Source organism: Clarias gariepinus, chromosome 18 (assembly GCF_024256425.1).
Source record: "Clarias gariepinus isolate MV-2021 ecotype Netherlands chromosome 18, CGAR_prim_01v2, whole genome shotgun sequence".
In the NCBI taxonomy this organism is placed as follows: Eukaryota; Metazoa; Chordata; class Actinopteri; order Siluriformes; family Clariidae; genus Clarias; species Clarias gariepinus.
Window position 1 is genome coordinate 15,294,294 of NC_071117.1, and position 19,262 is coordinate 15,313,555.

Below are 19,262 nucleotides of genomic sequence, written 5' to 3' on the forward strand. Positions count from 1 at the left end.
CGCCTATGTTCATCTAATTGTATAATATTTTATGTTTTTAGCTCTTCATCATAAAGGACGAAAAAAAATAATTGTTCATTATTAGCAGCACTATGTTGATATATAGTTTTGTGGACAAATACAGATAATCCTTTTTTTGGCCATTTGTTCAAAATATACCCTTTTTTTCTGGGTTCTCGACCTGCTGATGTTCATTTTAAATATAATTGTAGTATAGTAGTATTTTAACCAATGACTGATTTGTGAAACTTGAAATTTTGATTCTTAAACATATAAAAATATATCTTTGTTCTAATTGCGCACATGTGGGTACTTTAAATGTAAGTAAACTACAAAGCAAAGGAACCTATGCTATGAAGTTTTTCTACAATAATCACCAAGCTGTACGTGGTTTGGTTTGAGTCTCTTCTGACCTTTTGTAACCTCATGTGAGATAAAAAAAAAATAAATGAAATATTGGTTTACCTGCTCTACCGGTCATCCCAATACTAAAGAAACAAGATACCAGATCCACTGTCAAGGTCAACCCATGCTGGAGAGCCTTCATCTGCTCATGTGAAAGGAATTAATTTTTAAAGGGGTTTCTACTGGTGCCATGTGTTTATCCAATACCCCCGGATCCAGACACATGAGCCCGTAAACATCAGGTCTTCCAAAGCAGACAGCTTTGTCCTACTACCATAAACCAAGACAGTGTAAAGTTAGTTTTAAATTAATGTGAACATTGTTATTTACAGTACGTGAAACATCAAATTGCGAGTAATGTGGTTTGCGAGTGTTCCACAAGATGAGCAAATATTTTTAATAAAATTTGACTTGACGCTGTGGAATTGTAGGTAATCGTCTCCCCTGCTGGGTCTTGGTGCTTGTCTCTTACTGATCTAATCAACAACAATGCGGGCATGTACTGTTTACTATAACACTGTGACCACGTGTGTGTGCGTAAAACATAATTTATTTTGTGTTTGTATGCGTGTTTGTACAGCGCGCATGTACTTTTTATTATAACGTGTGTGTGTGCGCGTGTAAAGCAAAAGCAAATCTCGGAGAGTTTAAAGATCCATTTTCTCACACTCTCTGCTCTACACAGAATCACTGCTCTCTTGCGATTTTAAAGGTAAAGTGCAGGTTAATTTTATTTTTTCTTTTACTTTACAGCAGTGATTCTGTTAGCGTGCACTCACGCAAGAGTTATTAGCGATGTTCCTTGCTAATTTTTTTTGATAAAACAGTCTTTCCATTAATGTGTGTGTGAGAAACTCAAATAAGAAAGGAGGGTCACCATGTAAGATAAGAAGAAGGAGGGGGGAGGGTCTGATTCCTCCCCTTCTTTTAATTCAGCTTCACACACACACACACACACACAGCGCCTGCACGCATAAACAGAAACAGAATAATTTTCGCCTTAAAAACTGATATTTTGCAAGAAATTTGCCTTAGCGTACGAAGCATTTTCTGCATTGCGAAGCATTTTCTTTAGGTGAGCGAGCCGAGCAAGTACGTCTGAGAGCCGTTAAAAATCTTTTTGCTTCAGTAGCAAAAAGAAAAGGGAGCCACTTTTAGTTTTATTGGCAGGCAGTGCCAAAAGGAAACGTAAATTTAGGGTTAAGTGAGCTTCAATATCTATTAATTTCATATTTAACATTATATTTGCTTTTTTTATATATACTTTTTTTTAAATGTTTAGATTGTTTTTGATAGTGGTGGTATTTTGTGGGTGGCTGGAATGGAATATCCGCATTTACATTATTTCCTAGGGGAAAATGCGTTTCGCAATACGAATTTTTGCCTCAAGTACTTGCCTCCGGAACGGATTAAGTTCATATGCTGAGCTACTGCTGTATAATGTTTTGCCTAACAGTATTTAGAAGTGTAAAGTTTTGACGTGTTTGGTGATATAACAGTTTTCTTGTCTGTTTTGTAGTGTAAAGTTTTTTAGAGAAGTTTGGTTGTGTAAAATTTTGTGGTTAAAAATGTCTTATAATGTAGCGGTTTGTAGAGAAGTGCTTTGTGGTGTAAAGATTTGCATATGAGTATTGTTGAGGTAAACATTTCAGAAATTTTTGGTTGTGTAATGTTTCGTCAACTGTTATGTTTAAGTTTAGTAAAACAGTGTTTGATATTTTTATTAAGGGGTTGGTGTTGGGATTTGTGGAGTACAAAGAGTATTTGGTGGTGTAAACTTTTGCCGAGCGGTGTTGGGTGTTGTGTAGAACACTGGTGGTGTGCATTTTTGTAGAGTTTGGAGAAGTAAGGTTTTGTTGATTCCCTAACATTTTTGGAAATTTTCAACTGCACAGGGGCAACATGTTACTATCACCAAATACTTCTGTATTTTTATCTGCTGTTAGAAAATGTGGGTTTTGTATCAAGAACCTGCAATTACTTTCTGCGCGAATGCCCTTTTAAAACCAAAAGGCTTTTTTTCCGCCCCAGAGAATTTTATTTCTGCAATTGAAAGAAACTCTTTTGATCAATATTGTGATAAAGGGCAAAAGAAAATTGAGTTTCTTACGTACTTAATGTGTGCTGTTGGACCTTTTACAATCTAACGCTAGAGGTCAAGGACAGAGACGTGGTGACACACTCAGGCTGCTGCACTTGCATTCCTGTGGCAGGAGAAAGCCATGTGAATTACTGTTCGTGGCTCTGAAACTGTAATTATAGTTGCTGCGTTATCATGTGTTTTTAATAATGTTGGATGTTTTTTAGGAATTTGAATACATTTGTAAATGCTGAAGGAAAATGATTATAATTCTTTCTAAAGGTTGGTATTTTTGCTTATGTCCAGCAGTGTGTATAAGTATATAAAGGGACATTTTATGAATGTGTATAGGTGTGTGGAGTTGTTTATTAAAATTTCATTTATGAGCCAGTGCCTCTACTGACATAAAGGTCTGTTTTTTAAATTTAATCTTTTGGTTTAATGATGGGAAAATAGCTTTTGGTGATTACAAAGGTTAAAAAGACAGTACCAGGTTACCAGGGCGTCATCAAGGTTGTAATTTTGTAATGTAGGAAATAGTTGTGATTTAGTTTCACTGTTATAAAGTACATAAAATTCATACCCAAGTTGAAAAATCTAAACTTTAAGAAAAGAAAAGTACTTGTGGCATAAATGACAAGGACACATCAGCGCTGTACTCCATACAACTTCAGTAACTTTAACGTAGCTGTTCGTTGTTCCTTTAAGAGGTTTAGTTGGTCTTGAGTACAAGATGATGTAGATAGTAACACGTGTATTTTTCTCTCCAGGTTCCAATGTGCAAGTCTTTGCGGGACACCAGTAGCCGGCTAGCAGAACTCGGCTGGCTTCATAACAAAGTCCGGAAGTACACAGACTCTCGAAGTTTAGACCGAGCCTTCGGATTGGTCGGCCAGGTACGGGTCATGTCACAGTTCTTAATATATGGCTGTTTCTCCATGTATAACATTTTTCTCTTTTTAATTCAATTTTTTTTTTAAAAAGAAACCTAAAATAGAAATTTTTTAAAGTTAAAGTCTTAAGTTTTTCAGTACATTAACACTGTTAATGGCAACTAAGTATTGTGATGCATGTGCGCAGTGTCTTTAAGTATTACATTTGCACAAAAGTATGACAATAAATAATGAATAATGTTAATTATTAATAGCTCCTACTCATTAAGTTGGCAATAAAGTGCTAATTTATTTATTTATTTATTTGAGAATTCCAGAATAATAGTAAAACATTAACAGATATGTTCTTTAATTAACATTTAAAATAATTCCTCTTCATAATTACATCCATACTTTTTCCTTTTCTGTCTTTAACACATTTTTTTTCTTATCTGCTTTCAGTTTGTCCTTTTTTTTCTTTTATTTCACCCTTCTTGATTGTTTTTTCTTTTTTCATTTCTTTCAGGTTTAAGTTTTTGGGTGGTCCTGAACCATTTGTTTGTCTGTTCCTGTTTCTGTTCTTGTTTTCTATTGTGTTTGTGTCAAGTCTGTGTGTCTGCCTATTTCAGTTTTTATTATTATTATTATTATTATTATTATTATTTTAATTTGTCTGTCAGCTTTTTTCAGAAAATTTTTCATTTCCTTCCTCAGCTCTCCCCTTTACCAGTACGCTCTGGTATCCGTCCGTTCACATTATTATTTGTATCTAATCTGTACTCGTGTCAGTTTTCTCCAGCTACAATTTTTACACACTGATGCAAATAATGACCTTCTGTATTAAATTTTTTTTCCGCAGAGTTTCTGTGCCTCCCTACACCAGGAGCTGAAGGAGTATTACAGGCTGCTGTCAGTCCTGCACTCACAGGTTAAATAACTAGCAGGACCAAACACACTTTAACAAACACAATGTTTCTGTATATTATTACATTTATGTATTTCTGTGTGTGTGTGTGTGTGTGTGTGTGTGTGTAGCTGCAGTTAGAGGATGACCAGGGAGTGAACGTTGGACTGGAGAGCACACTCACCCTAAGACGGCTCCTCGTGTGGACGTACGACCCTAAAATCCGCCTGAAGACCCTCGCGGCACTCGTCGACTACTGCCAGGGTTAGCGCAGAACTCCGCCGCTCATTACAAAATCAAGCTAATCCAGCTTAGCCACACTTACCTTGTTTTAGTGTAATCGTCTTTTCCAATATGCCCGATGAAGAATGTATGTATATGACGCTCTGCTCTTCTCTGTCCCAGGCCGTAAGGGAGGAGAGCTAGCCTCCGCCGTGCACGCGTACGGTAAGACCGGCGACCCTCACATGAGAGCGCTGGTCCAGCACATCCTCGGCCTGGTCTCCCACCCCATTCTCAACTTCCTGTACCGCTGGATCTACGACGGCGAGCTCGAGGACACGTACCATGAGGTCAGGATGGACTTTATTACATTTCCTTATTCCTGTTCTATGTTTTGCATTTTTCAAAATTTTTACGTTTATTTTTTCTTCTGGTGTTTTAATTCTTTTTATGACATTTCCCCCCTTTCTGTTGATTACTCCTTTTGTTCATTTGTTTTAAGTTTTACTTTTGTTTTAAGTTTTTTTAATGTTTTTGTGGTCTTTCCGGATTTTTTGTTTTGTTTTTCGTTTTTTACCTTCCACAGAATTTTTGTGCTTATTTTTCTTCCTGGTGTCTAATTTGCTTTCTCTCCCTTTTTTTTTTTTTACTTATTTCATTCTTTCTTGTGCCGTTTCCCTTCATTTTATTTTTCGCTTGTCTGGTGGTTTAACACTTTTTTTTTCGTTTTTCTTCCTACATGCTTTTCTGTTTTTCTTTCTTTCGGTTTCATTCTTCCTATGTACTTTTTTACTTCTCCCTTTTCTGTTACAAATTTCTTTCTCTTTTTCTCGCCTGCCTGCATTTTTTTTCTTTTTCTTTTTTGTCATTTTATTTACTTCTTTATATTCTGCACTCTTAGTGTTTTTCTCCTCTTTCTCCCTCTCTCCCTCTCTCTCTCTCATGTCTACTCTTCATGTCCCGACATTGTACTGTAAAAGATACTGTCAATAAGTAAACCTATTTGCGTCCGCTACAGACGCACACTCAGCTCCTTCATGTGAATCATTAATTGTACATCATGCTGCTTGCGCTCTCTCTCCCTTTCTCTCTCTCTCTCTCTCTCCCTCTCTCATTTATCTCTGCGCTGACATAATTGGTGGTGTTGCAGGCATGTGATTGGTCGCGGGTGGACGGGCGGCGGGAGCCGAGCTGCTGATGGAGCACTCTGCCAGGGCGCTTTATGAGCTTTTACGAGCTCTTAGTTTAGCCCGTGATCATTATTCTTACAGCGGAGCATTTTGATGTCAAGTCATAATGAAGATCGCCTCGTGTACTGCTCACAATCCTGCTGTCTCCTCTCTCTCTCTCTCGCTCTCCTTTTCTCTCTGTGTCTTTGTAACCGAGTTTGGAAAGTCAGGCCGTCCCTTCTGTAGCACTGACTGTTTTTCGCTGGTGGGACCCAATGTTCCGATTTTTTTTTTTTATTAGAGAATTGTGAGAATGTTGCAGCAATCCAGTGTAGATCAATAGAAAGTGTTGATCAGACTGATGATGAAAGATAAACATTTATAGATGTCCCTAGTTAAAGTAGGCACTAGTGTGTGTGTGTTTTGTTTAATTTTAGATCTATAATAAACATTTTGTGTTGAAGCTATTCTGTTTGTGTGTGCATGTGTGTGTGTGCAGTTCTTCGTAGCGTCGGATCCGACTGTAAAGACAGACAGATTGTGGCACGATAAATACTCTCTGAGGAAGTCGATGATTCCCTCCTTCATAACCATGGATCAGGCCAGGAAGGTAAAGCTCTCCGTATTTACACTCCAGCACAGATCTATCAGACAATATGCATACACACACACACACACACGCGCATACACACACGCACGCATACACACACACACACACACCATTACAGCATTTTAACACAACTTGCATCAATCCATCCATCATCCTGCACAGCACTTTGCTCACTCAACACACACACACCCACACACACGCACATTTTTACACACAGTGTCTGCTTTTTACATCACCCCATCAGCCTGTCAGCACTTTAGAACTTTTCTCAGCACAGCGCAGCATTCTGATTGGTCAGAAGAGATTGATTTTATTTATTTTTCTTTTTTTCTTTTCTTTTCTTTTTTTAAGAACAGCAGGTCTGACCATGAGACAAATCACATGTTTAAAATAATTCTCTCATTCTAATACAGTATCCACGGTTTCTATAGTAATAGGACATTCACAGGGATGATGTGATCTCTCAGTATGAAGCTGTTTGTTTTTCTTAGTAACTTGAGGATGGAAGGATCTAGCTTGAAATGGATTAAAAGGTCTTAAATAAAACAATTAAACAAACCAACAAAGAAAGAGGGAAAAAACTTGAAATATAAGGTAAGAAAGTAAGGGAGACAAAGTAAGAAGTATGAAACCAAGAATCCAAATAAGTGAAAAATAAAAAAGCTAGAAATACCAAGAAAGAAAGAATTAAAACCAGTAATAAAAGGAAATAGCAGCTAAGAAAGAGAAAAAAAGGCTTAAGGAAATAAAAAAGAAAGAAAGCCCCATAAACAAGGAAAGGCCAGTAAATCAAATAAATAAAGCACAGTAAAGACGATAAATGAAAGATTAGTAATGTAAGAGAACAGTAAAGAAAAAAAACAGAAAAAAACTGACCACCAAATAACCTTCACCAAAAAGAAATGTAAATAAATAAATAGATAAATATCCGTAAGCACCTAATGAGAGACTAGTAAAGAGATAAAGACAAAAAAGAAGAAAAAACGAAGAAAAAAAAGATTAAAAAAAAGACAAAAACACCAGTAAAGAAAGATCATGAGTAAATGAATAAAGACCAGTAAAGAAAGCAGGAGAGAATACCAAGAAAGAAGGGATAAAAGAAAAGAATGCAGGGTAAAGAAGAAAAGAAAGACCAGTATAATAAGGCAAGAAACTAACAAATATGCTTAGTAAATATGCAGAGCAGGATGGGAGCTGATGTTAGTGGTGAGATTATGGTCTATGTTTTGGGTCTAATAGAAAGAAAAAAGAAAGATGAGTAAAGTTAAAAGAAAAAAGACTAGTTAAGAAAGCTAAAACTAAAGCAAACCAGGAAAGGAATAAAGAAATAATAAATTGAACAAAGAAAGGAAAGGCCAAGAAATTAAATGAAGACCAACCAGGAAAGGAAGAAAGAAATAAGTTTTTTTTTTTTTTTTTTTTTTTTAATGCAAAAAAAAAAAAAAAGGAACACAGCATGATGGCAGAGCGGAGATAGGGGCCGATTAAAGAGTTGATGTTATGGCGTGTTTGAGGTAATAGAGGTTATAGAGTTTCTGTTCGGCCTGATGTTCGGCCTGATGTTCGGCCTGATGTTCAGGCTGACAAGTGTAGTGTCATTGAGTGTTATTCTCCACTGTACCATCTCACTCCTACCTCTAACTTTGTTTCATTCCCTCATTTCCTCTCTGGTGTCACACCAGGTCCTGCTCATCGGCAAATCCATCAACTTCCTGCATCAGGTGTGCCACGACAGGACGCCACCTGGCAAGATCCTGGCTGCCTCCAAATCTGCCGACTCGCCCAAAGACGGTAATGTCTCTGAGAAGCTCGCTAATGTCTCTGAGAATAGGAGCATTTCTTCTTGTTCGAGCGCCGCTGCTGCAGGACTGTGCAGATCACAGAGAGCTAATGAGATGAGAGCGGGGCAGAGGGGGTTCGTGATGGACGGAAATATGGAGAGAGGGATTGATCTAGAGGAGGAAAGTGGAGTTTAGAAGCGGCTGTGTTTAGCATGTGGATCGACAGCGGCTGAATTTAGCACGGATGAGTTAATGCACTTAGTGCCTTCGCCCCTGACCTTGTGTGTCTTTCCAGAGTTTTCTTTCCATTTGCTCTCTCTCTCTCTCTCTTTCTCTTGCTCTCTCTCCGTGAAACTGGAATGCAGTAGAAACAAGCGCTAACATGCAGAGAACAAATTTCATTTTTGTTTATTTATCTTTTTTCATGTGTTCGTTTCCTTTTTGTTCAACTGTGTATTGTTACTTTTTTTCTATCGTTTTACATTATTTTGCCTTTAGTTGAGTTTTTTTTGTAATTTGATATTTTCTTTTTGTCTTGTTCTCTACTTTTCTCAAGTATTTCTTTTTCTTTATTACTTTTCTTAAGTATTTATTTTTCTTTATTTTTTTATCAGCAACTCTTTTTTTTTTACTAACCTTTTGTTTCTGTCTGTCTTGGTTTTCTTTACTTGATTTCTTTAGCTTTAATTCTTTAACATTTTGTATTCTAAATTAGCTACTTCTGTTTTTCCTTCTTTTCCCTTTGTTTTTTATTATTATTAATTTGCTTGCTTTATCTGTTCATTGTTATTTTATTTTTTTTACTTTGTTTTTTGGCCTTTTATCTTTCTTTCCTTCTGTCTTTCATTTGTTCTTTCTTTTTCATTTTTTTTCTTGATTTCTTCTTTCTATTTTCTTTTTAAATCAGCTAGGTTTTTTTTTTAAAAAAATTTTATTTTTATTTTTTATCAGTTATGTTGGCAGTTTTTTAAAAGATCTTTCCCCAAATAATAGTTTTTTTTGTTTATATTTATTTACTACCTTTTTTTTTTTTTTACATATTGTACTTTGCTTCAGTTTTTTCCATTCTCTCATCCTCCCTTTATTTTTCCATTTTGTGCTTTTATTTGTTTAATATTGTAAACGTTTTTGCTCATGCTTTTTTATTTTGGTTTTTTTTTCCATCTTTTTCAGTCACTCCCTTTTTTTTAACTTAACCTGTCTTTTTTGGCCTTTACATTTAAATAATAATAATAATTATTATTAATAAATTATTATTTTTTTATTATTATTATTATTATTATTATTATTATTTTATTTTTTTTTACTTAAAAAAATATATTTTCCCTATTTATTTATTTGTTACTTTCTTTCTTATTAATACCTAAATCTAGTGTGTGTGTGTGTGTGTGTGTGTGTGTTTACTTTTGTATGAATTTATTTTGATTATTTATAAATTGTAACATTCTTAATGGGGTTATTGTCTCGGCGAGCGTATCCATGGCGATGGAGTGGGATCAGTAGTGTATAGTATTAGGGTAGTATGTTGAGTGTGAACAGCTTAATGATGTTACAGCTGAAGAATTGATGCAGAGAGAAGAGCTGAAGGCTCAGTGAGCTGTTCGTGTGCGTCACTTTCAGCCGCTGAACGTGTTTACATCGTGAATGTGTTTAAATCTCCTATTGCACGTTAATCAGAACAGCCCATCAGTGACAGTTCTCTCTTTCTTACCGTTCCCCTGTTTGTTTCTCTCAGCGACCGAGCTGTTCACAGACCTGGAGGGGGCGTTCCAGAGTAAGATCGACGCTGCGTACTTCGAGACCAGTAAGTACCTGCTGGACGTGCTGAATAAGAACTACCAGCTGCTGGAGCACCTGCAGGCCATGAGGAGATACCTGCTGCTGGGCCAGGGAGACTTCATTAGACATCTGATGGACCTGCTGAAGTAAGTGCACACACACACACACACACACACACACACACACAAATTTTTCGTTTAGCCAGGTGAAAAATTTTTTCAGGATAATCTGTGTATAGAGACTTGTAAAAGAGAGCTGTGTGTGTGTGTGTGTGACGTCTCAGGCCCGAGCTGGCGCGCGCCGCCACCACGCTGTACCAGCACAACCTGACCGGGATCCTGGAGACGGCGGTCCGAGCCACCAACGCTCAGTTCGACAGCCCTGACATCCTGAAGAGGCTGGACGTGCGGCTGCTGGAGGTCTCGCTTCCACATCGCTTCTTCTCTCAACATCTCACTGCACCAAGCACATCCAGTGCCTTCAGCACTCTTTACTTCCCTTCATTCATCTATTTATCTTCTCCATCTATACTATCACTTTTCTTTTTTTTGAGTTTTGCAATTGATTTCTTTCTCTTCTCTTTTCTCTTTTCCTGTATGTTTCTTGAAAAAAAAAGCAATGAACCTTTTCTCTTTTTCCTTTTTTCTATTTCTACCTTCTCCCTGTTCCTTTTTTCTTTTCCTTCCTTTTCTACCATTGTTGCTTTCTATTTCTTTTTTTTCTTCCTCTCTCGCTATCCCTTCCTTATTTTCTCTCATTTTCTTTTCTTACTTTCATCTTATCGTTTTCTTCCTCTTCTCTTCCTTCCAATTCTTTTCTCTTTTCCTCGCCGCCTTCACATTTTCCCACTGTTAACTTCTTTCTCCTTTTCTTTCTATATCCCTATCCCTTTTCTTATCCTCCTTTCCACTCTTCTCCACTCCCCTGTCCTACACTCTTTTCCTCCCTCACGTTTTTTCCTTTATTTTCTCGAATCCTTATCTTCATTTTTCTTCCTTAAGCTTCCAGTTTTTCCCTTCCTATTTCCCCCTTCTCACCTTCCTTCCTATTTCCCCCTTCTCACCTTCCTTCCTATTTCCCCCTTCTCACCTTCCTTCCTATTTCCCCCTTCTCACCTTCTTTCTCTTTCTAACACTTTTCCTCCTCCAGTTCACCCCTGTCCTTTTATTCCTTTTTTTCTAGTTCTTTCTCTTATTTGCTTTTCATTTACTTTCCCTCCTATTTGCTTTTCCTTCTTCCGCTTCTTTCTTTCCTTCCTTTTTCCTCTCCAGCTTTCTTGTCACTTTCCTGTCCTCCTTTTCATCACTTCCTCCCTTCTTTTCCTTTTTTCTGTCTCGCTTTCATTCCTTACCCTTCCTAACATTGTCATTCCTTTTTCTTTCTTTCTTTTTTCTTCTTCCTCAGTTTCTTTATTTCCTTTGTTTTAGTTCATTCTCTCATTTCCCACCCTTCCTTCCCTTTGCTTTTCCTCCTTCCACTTCTTTGTTTTCCTCCACAGCTTTCTCTTACCTCCCTTCCTTTTCTTCTTTCATGTCCTCCTCTCGTGTATTCATGTTTAGATGTGTGTTTCAGTATCACATGTTCATCACAATCCTCTACTCCTTGATCTTCTTGTTTCAGGTGTCTCCAGGTGACACGGGTTGGGACGTTTTCAGCCTGGACTATCACGTCGACGGGCCTATCGCCACGGTAACAAGCTCCATTTCCTCCGAGTGCTTAAAAAGATGTACCGAGCTTTACTTCAGGAATTTTCCTGTCATTACTGTTTATCATCATCGCCATTGTTATCCTCATCCTCACTGTGGTGGAGAATAAATAGTCTGCTGTTCAGCAGGAACAGCTTGTCACTCACATGTTGATTTTTCTGTCGCTATCGGAAACTGACGGCTATATCGGGCTGCGTGTGTGCGTGCGTGTGTGTGTGTGTGTGTTTTCCATGTGTGGCACGTGCCAGGTGTTCACTCGCGAGTGTATGAGCCATTACTTGCGGGTCTTCAACTTCCTGTGGCGAGCCAAGCGCATGGAGTATATCCTGACCGACATCTGGAAGAGCCAGATGTGTAACGCCAAGCTGTTGAAGAGCATGCCTGGTGAGCGTTGTAGCCCATACACACCGCAGCTGTGAGAGACACGTCCCAATGCAGAGCTTACACAGCTTTTACATTTTACAGGGAAATGTTTTTAAATTTGTGTGTGTGTGTGTGTGTGTGTGTGTGTGTGTGTGTGTGTGTGTGTGTGTGTGTGTGTTCACAGAGCTGTCTGGAGTTCTGCATCAGTGTCACATCTTGGCCTCAGAGATGGTCCATTTCATCCACCAGATGCAGTACTACATCACATTCGAGGCCAGTCTCTCTCTCCGTCTCTCTCCGTCTCTCTCTGTCGGTCGCTTTCTCTGTCTCTCTGTCATTCTCTCTTTCTCTCTCTCTCTGTCTGTCTGTGTCTAACTCTGTCTGTCTCTCTCTCTAGCTCGTTCTCTCTCTCTCTCTCTCTCTCTCTCTCTCTCTCTCTCTGTCTGACTGTCTGTCTCTCTCTGTCTCGAGAGTCTTGTAACAACAAACTATCTGAACAGTAATTTTCAGACATTACAGATGAAACAGATGTTTGTTATATTCGGTGTGTGTGTGTACACTGTGTCTCAGGCTCTCACACTCTGACACAGGCTTTGCGGCGAGGGGAGCAGTGCGGCTTCTTCTGAAATCATCCTCAGCTTTTCACCTTCAGTTCATTTTAGAAAAATGTAAAAATAATAAATAAAAACAAAAATAATACATTGTTGCCAAAGCAATTATAAAACTTTATAAATTCAATTAATGTTACTTATAATGTAACTAAACGTATAAAAATTATAAATATATTAGATGAAAGAATATCATAGTAGGTACACAATTAAAAAAAAAAAACACTTAATTTGATTCAGTATTTTACGAATTTATAACATCAATATTAACAACAACTATCTAAACAACTCTCTCTCTCTCTCTCTCTCTCTCTCTCTCTATTTAAACAGACACGGCACTCTGTCTGTCTCCCGTCTGACTGTAGGTGGCTGTGTGCACACCTGTCTGTCTGAACATGCTTGTCTGTCTGTCTCGCACTCGTCTGTGAGGCTGCCGGTCTCTGTGTGTCCATATGGATGTGTATATCTGCATGGATTACCGTCTGTCTGACCCCATCTCTCACTTTGTCTGTCTCTCTTTCTCTATGTTGCGTGTGTGTGTAGGTGTTGGAATGTTCCTGGGATGAGCTGTGGAATAAGGTGCAGCAGGCTCAAGATCTGGATCACATCATAGCAGCCCATGAGGTTTTCCTTGACACCATTATCTCTCGTTGCCTCCTGGATTCTAACAGCAGGGTAGGACACACACACACACACACACACACACACACACAAGGCTAAAACACTTGAAATTGACAGTCTAGACACCGAGGGCATGATTGACCTGGACACAGAGGAAAAACTGAATATCTCTCCTCCATTCTCTCTTGTTTATAAGTCACTCTCTCTTTTTCTCTCTGTCTTGCTTCCTTGTCTCTCTCTCTCTCTCTCTCTCTCTCTCTCTCTCTCTCTCTCTGTCTGTCCGTGCGCAGTCTTTATTGAACCAGCTGCGGGCCGTGTTCGACCAGATCATCGAGTTCCAGAACGCTCAGAACGCTCTGTACCGCTCAGCCCTGGAGGAACTGCAGCTCCGAGTGCAGTATGAGGACGCCAAGAGACGCAGAGAGGGAGAGGTACAGAAGAACAAGAGAATACAAACCTTGTCTTTATGTAACCTGTAATAGAAATGCAATGACCAGCGTCTCTGTTTTTCTCATACATTCATAAACTCCTCACCGTACTAAATGGCTCGAGATGTTGACGTGTCCTTTTGAAACGGTGTTGGAGCGTTTTCCCATAGATGGGGGGAGAAATTATATATATATATCTTGCTGCTGGCTTCAGCCCGAACTCTAACAGGGACGATGTCGTAGACGCTGCCATGCAGTGAGCTTACGGGTCTCTGATGTAAATGTCTGACGTACATCTGCTTACACGAGTCTGTACAGATGATGAAGATTGACCGTCATCACCAGGAGACATCTTTCCCCTCTGAGTGGTACTTTAAATGTTCTCACGTACTCTTACCGATGGAGAAGCACTGACGGCGTGTAAGGACATTACATTCTCGAGCATTTTCTTCTTCGCAAGTAACCACGAACTTGTCATTTCAAAGTCCGTCCTCTTTAAAACATATGAACTCCATTAAGCCCCATTTTATTTTGTTCAATTTGGCGATGGCTGGAAAAGCGAATAGTGTTCAGGAGGACGAAGACAAATTTGTTTCTACTGTCCGTGGGGCAGGATATTTACATTTCTGTTCACATTTAGGCATTTGCCAGGCGCTCTTATCCAGAGCAACTTTAAAAAAGTGCTTAAGTTTCCGTCATTTAATAGATGGATAGATTAACCCAAGTACTGACTGATCTTCTAGAGGACATTGGAGTAGGAAAGGTTAAAGTGTCTGCATAAAAAAAATGGAAAAAATTCAAATAGCTTAACTGATCTGCCAAATAGTTATTGTTCTTAGTGAAAACTTGAGCCACCCCTCATTTCTTCATAGTTTTGAGGAATAGTTCTCCCAGCTTCCTAAATGCCTTTTTTGTGTCTCTAATGTTTAGTCCAGTCCCCGAACCCGAGCAGTTTAAGAGGGATGGTTTTTTTGTGTGACCTATGAATCATACAATATTTTTTTAAAAACATCAAACTTAAGGCATGAACCAGTGAGAAACAGGTACAGATGATGACAGATGATCAGGCCGGTGATTAGTGTACGTACTGCTGATGCTAAATGCCGAGTGGTTGGAACAGACGAGAGGGGAAATGAGGCTGCTGCTGAGGTTGTTACATAAACAAGCAATTTTATAATTGAAGTTCTTAGTTATTTAATTCAATCTATGTACTTTAATTATTTTAAAGAAATGAGAGATTCTTGCTCTGTACTGTACATTGCTATTTGAAATGAGACAGAAATTAGTGCAAAGGCTTGCTTTAAAAAAAAAAAAATTTTAATTTAAATTGTATGAAATCACGTTTATTACAATATAATTCAAACTATTATCATTTATTGGGGGAAAAGAAAACTACATGCTATTGAATAAGATAGCTTACGTTATAACAAATCATTGTCAGTGGTGTAAGTTAACTAAACAAACATTGCCAATAATAAAACAAAATTTAAGAAAATGAATGTAGCTGTCAAAACACCAAAAGCAATTTAGAATCTATGTCGCTAGCGAGCTTAACATTTTAACTTTTTAAATGGGATTTCTGGGCTTACGATTCAGACTGTAGCTACCTAGCTGTAAGCACACAAAATTTTACGTGAGCTAGAAATGTACAGCCGCAAAATGATATCTTAACCTAAAGGTATTATGTCTACGCAGGACACCTCCGGTTTAATTCCTATATGGCAAGCAATAAGCCGTTTGTATAAAATATTGCTTACTGCACCTTTAAACGTGAAGATCATCAGCAATCCATACGCTTCAAGACATTAAGGTCAGGATGCAACTCTGCGAGTCATATTTATGGTAAATAAAGGTTCCATCAATAGAAAATCTATATTTTCAGATCAGCAACAGGCACCAAGGCCATGGCTGTAGCCATCGATTTGTAGCGCTTTAGTAAAAAGTGCTATAAAAACAAACAAGTGAAAAGCCTGCTTTTTTTTTTTGTTGCGGTATCTGTGTGTGTGTGTGTGTGTGTGTGGGATCGAGGGAGTGTAACAGTAAAAGGTTTTCAGGTAAGTGTGTTGGCGAGGTCAGACGGGTAATAAGTAGTTCCGAGCTGAAAGACTAAAGTGAAGGCTAATTTACGATGCAGTCGATGGGAGAAGAAAAGCATGAAGCGGACTAGGGACATTGCGGACCCACTCGAAAGTGCTGTGTAAGGTTGTCTTTTTTTTTTTTTTTTTTTCTTCTCACCAAGGTCATTCTCCAGCCCTTTTAATCTTGGCTCCAGAGTCTGTTTTGTATTGTAGTTTAAATTACCTTAAGTGTCATGTGATTTTTTTTTTTCCTTCTTTTTTTGTATTTTCACACATAAATTATCTTTATTAACCTACATCATGTGAACAACAGAAATAAAAGCTGGCTGATAAATTAACATAAATTTGCTATGGTCATATTGACTTGTCAAGTCACTTCTTGACATTAGCTGTAGCTTTTGTGGTGAATTAACATCGATTGAATTAACATCGATTAAAAAAAAATTACTAATTAGGATTTAGCCATCTGTTTAACACCTTTAAATCCCAAATGACCTGTAACCTACCCACGCAAAATATGAAATTTTAAGCATTTTATACAAACTATTTTTCTTTAGCTCTAGCTATTTATATAAATGTATCTATAACGGTGAAATTAATGAGAATTAGCAGAGTGGCAACCATTAAGTAGTTGTGTATAAAGGTTATAATTTTATCTAATTACCAAATTTTCATCATACTTAAACATGGCAACATTGCAAAAAAATATTTTTTCATAATTACATTATACAATTTTGTGGGAGACCTTTGCCACAAAGTATTTAAAATATAAGTGCAAAGGTTTGTTTCACTGAGTTCTTTCAGATGTAAACCTAGTTACTAAATAATAACTACAACAACCTTAATGGATATAAACATACTAAAGGTCTTTGTTCCTGTGTAGATATACAAAAGAAGGCTTTTATCCAATAATCAGAAGGCCATAAACTAGCATATATTCAACTGTCGAGTTTTAGACTGTAAAAATATCTTGTCCTGAACAATAATCCTTGAGAAATTCTTACCTTTTTAATGCATCCTTCAAAAGTAATGATATATGAAACTTGGTAACTTTTTTTTATCTGTAGCACTCATTGTTACAGTAAAAAATTGGCCCACAGTTGCTTGTTTATGCTGCTCTCTCTCTCAGAAACTAATGCAGATACAAGCATGAAATTTTGCACAGTATTTCTTGGGAATAGTGCCATTATTTCGCAACAATGTGAAATGGTTAGTCAGGAAGCCACTGGTGATTTCATTGTTATTGACCCCTTCTATACTGGTCGGTTATGTTTTACATTTTTTACACAGAAGCTATTGTATAGAGTAATAGGCTAAATTTATAAAATAAATTGATGGGGATTTAAAGCCCAGAGATATCGTCATATATATATTTTTTATGTTTTATTATTTTTTTTAATTTAGATTTATAATTTTTTTTTAATTAACATACACAAGTCTTAAAAGCAAGAACAAGAAACTTGTTTTCTTTAAATGACAGAAAATGTAGAGACTATCTTATGACATACCCCATTTTACAGTATGTGTGATGTGTGTTCGACTCATGTAGGGAGAGTGGGGTGTGACGGCGGAGCAGGAAGCGGTGGAAAACAGACGAGTGCAGGAGTTTAAGGACACCATACCAAAAACGTGCTCTCAGCTCAGACTCCTTACACACTTCTACCAGGTAGTGTACAAATTGCTTATACACACTATATCTATATGTCACCATTATTTGATGTGATATAGTACACACTATTATTAACTGATTGCACTGAGATTAAGAGATGTTAATTAAATATGGTAGGTATTTTTATATCATTTTATAATCTTTCTTCTATCTCTGCCATTATTTATGAAATAATCTGCTATTATTTATTCCTTTTGTAATTTTTACTTGTTTTACTACACATTTTAAAGATTTTTAGCTGCACTTTTAAATATATTAAAGACAATTGTTATGAATCATCAGTAATCCACTACAATATAATTAATGTAATGTAATTTATGGCTAATATCGTTATGGTTAATATTCGTGTTAGTATTAGTATGCAAGCACACTTATTTTTTATTTTCCTTCTTATTCTAGGGTAAAAAAGCAAATAGCTAAAGAATTAAGCTTAATACTTAATGAAGCTTAATACTACTAAACATTTGTTTTCTACTTCTTCCTCATTAAATCTGTCTCTCTTCCCTCATTTTCTTTTCTTCTTTCTCCCACAGGGCATCGTCCAGGAGTTCTTACGCCTCCTCATGACCAGCTCGGATGAGAGTCTGCAGTTCCTCAGCTTCCGGCTAGACTTCAACGAGCACTACAAGGCCCGGGACCCTCGTCTGCGTCCTTCGCTGGGAGCCACCAGAGGGCGTCGTAGCTCCAACATCTAACCCAAACCATGTGCGTTTAGAACGGACGCTGATGTGGAGAAGTGCTCAATGCATAGCGCTTACAAAAAAAAAGTGAATAGAACACAATAAAAATTCAACCTTTAACTTATAAGTTATCACAGATTGTCCTGAAAAGCTTAATGACTCTTAGAAGTGTGGAACTTTTTAGCACAGAGTCACAAGTCTGGTATCAAATCTTTGTTAATGTTTGACAACTTCTTTCTCTACATATCTGAATATTAAGGGCAGATCAGCCTTTTTTTCTTTTTTTTTTTTTTCTTCCAGCAGCCATTTTAACACTGTGTTACATATAAGTCCAAGATTGTGCAAGCGTATCTCTTGTTGCACATATGAAATCAGCTTTACTTCAGTCTTAATGGCAAGTGTCTGATCTACGAGCAGCTTGTTGTGGGATTGTTTTTAATCTCAATAATCCCACAGTAAGTAGGTTTGATTAGAAAATGGACAGTTCTGGTTCTGAAATCAGGGCCATGTTCAAAGCCCTTGTCAAATCTAATACACGCGCACAGCTGTCAGCGTATCGCAAAACAAAAACAAAAAACCTTTATTAATGCTTCAGGTTTTAATCCAGTCAAATTTAAGGCGTGGTTTTTGTCTGTAGAATATCCTAATTTTTTCCAGACAGACTACACAAATGTATTGAATTCTCTATTGAACATTGGATTGAATCCTATTGTTTTTCATTTGCTCCAAATTTTAAAAGGAAAACACAACTCCAGGGTGTGTGTTACGATAATTTAATCTCGCTCCATCATGCCCTGTTTAAGAACTCGCTTTCTTGTGATCAAATTATTGTAACACAGCTTCTCATGGCATGTTGCTTTGCCATGCCATCTGAACCTATTTAAGATTATTTAAATTTTTTTTAAATTTTAAATTTTTATTTAAATTTAAATTTAAATTTTTAACAGTATAAAAATTTAAATAAATGAGTGGATTAAACCAGAATGAAGCAAGTAATAATCAACAATCAAGATTGAACATTGCCTTTTTTTTGTCCCACAAGCTTCATAACTGAGAGCACTTGTAAAAAAAAAAAATAAATATTATTATTTTTTTAGGCATGAGCTGTTCCTAGATCAGTCCAAAGGTGCTCAAATTCCGAGTAGTTAACTTCACCCGTTTCTCCTATTTGTTTATCAGACTGTGACTTTTGTACTAAGAAATGAAACCTCAAACACGCTGTATATTCACTCCTGATTCTGAACTATTCGGATTGAACCTTTATAAGCCGGCAGTACATTTTCACCT

The 19,262-nt window shown here is 37.3% G+C and overlaps 1 protein-coding gene across 1 annotated transcript in view; it reads left to right on the forward strand.

Moving 5' to 3' along the window:
* tubgcp3 (tubulin, gamma complex associated protein 3) overlaps positions 1–18,829 on the forward strand; it is a 29,048-nt gene extending 10,219 nt beyond the window's left edge. Inside the window, exons 8-22 of the mRNA XM_053477529.1 lie at positions 3,256–3,381; positions 4,217–4,285; positions 4,393–4,525; positions 4,667–4,833; positions 6,152–6,262; positions 7,945–8,053; positions 9,779–9,968; positions 10,106–10,241; positions 11,443–11,511; positions 11,777–11,912; positions 12,076–12,164; positions 13,043–13,174; positions 13,411–13,551; positions 17,176–17,292; positions 17,829–18,829. Of these exons, the coding sequence (XP_053333504.1) occupies positions 3,256–3,381; positions 4,217–4,285; positions 4,393–4,525; positions 4,667–4,833; positions 6,152–6,262; positions 7,945–8,053; positions 9,779–9,968; positions 10,106–10,241; positions 11,443–11,511; positions 11,777–11,912; positions 12,076–12,164; positions 13,043–13,174; positions 13,411–13,551; positions 17,176–17,292; positions 17,829–17,990 (1,887 nt within the window). The 3' untranslated portion in view covers positions 17,991–18,829. The remainder of the gene's footprint in view (positions 1–3,255; positions 3,382–4,216; positions 4,286–4,392; positions 4,526–4,666; positions 4,834–6,151; positions 6,263–7,944; positions 8,054–9,778; positions 9,969–10,105; positions 10,242–11,442; positions 11,512–11,776; positions 11,913–12,075; positions 12,165–13,042; positions 13,175–13,410; positions 13,552–17,175; positions 17,293–17,828) is intronic.
* Positions 18,830–19,262: the final 433 nt, after the last annotated feature.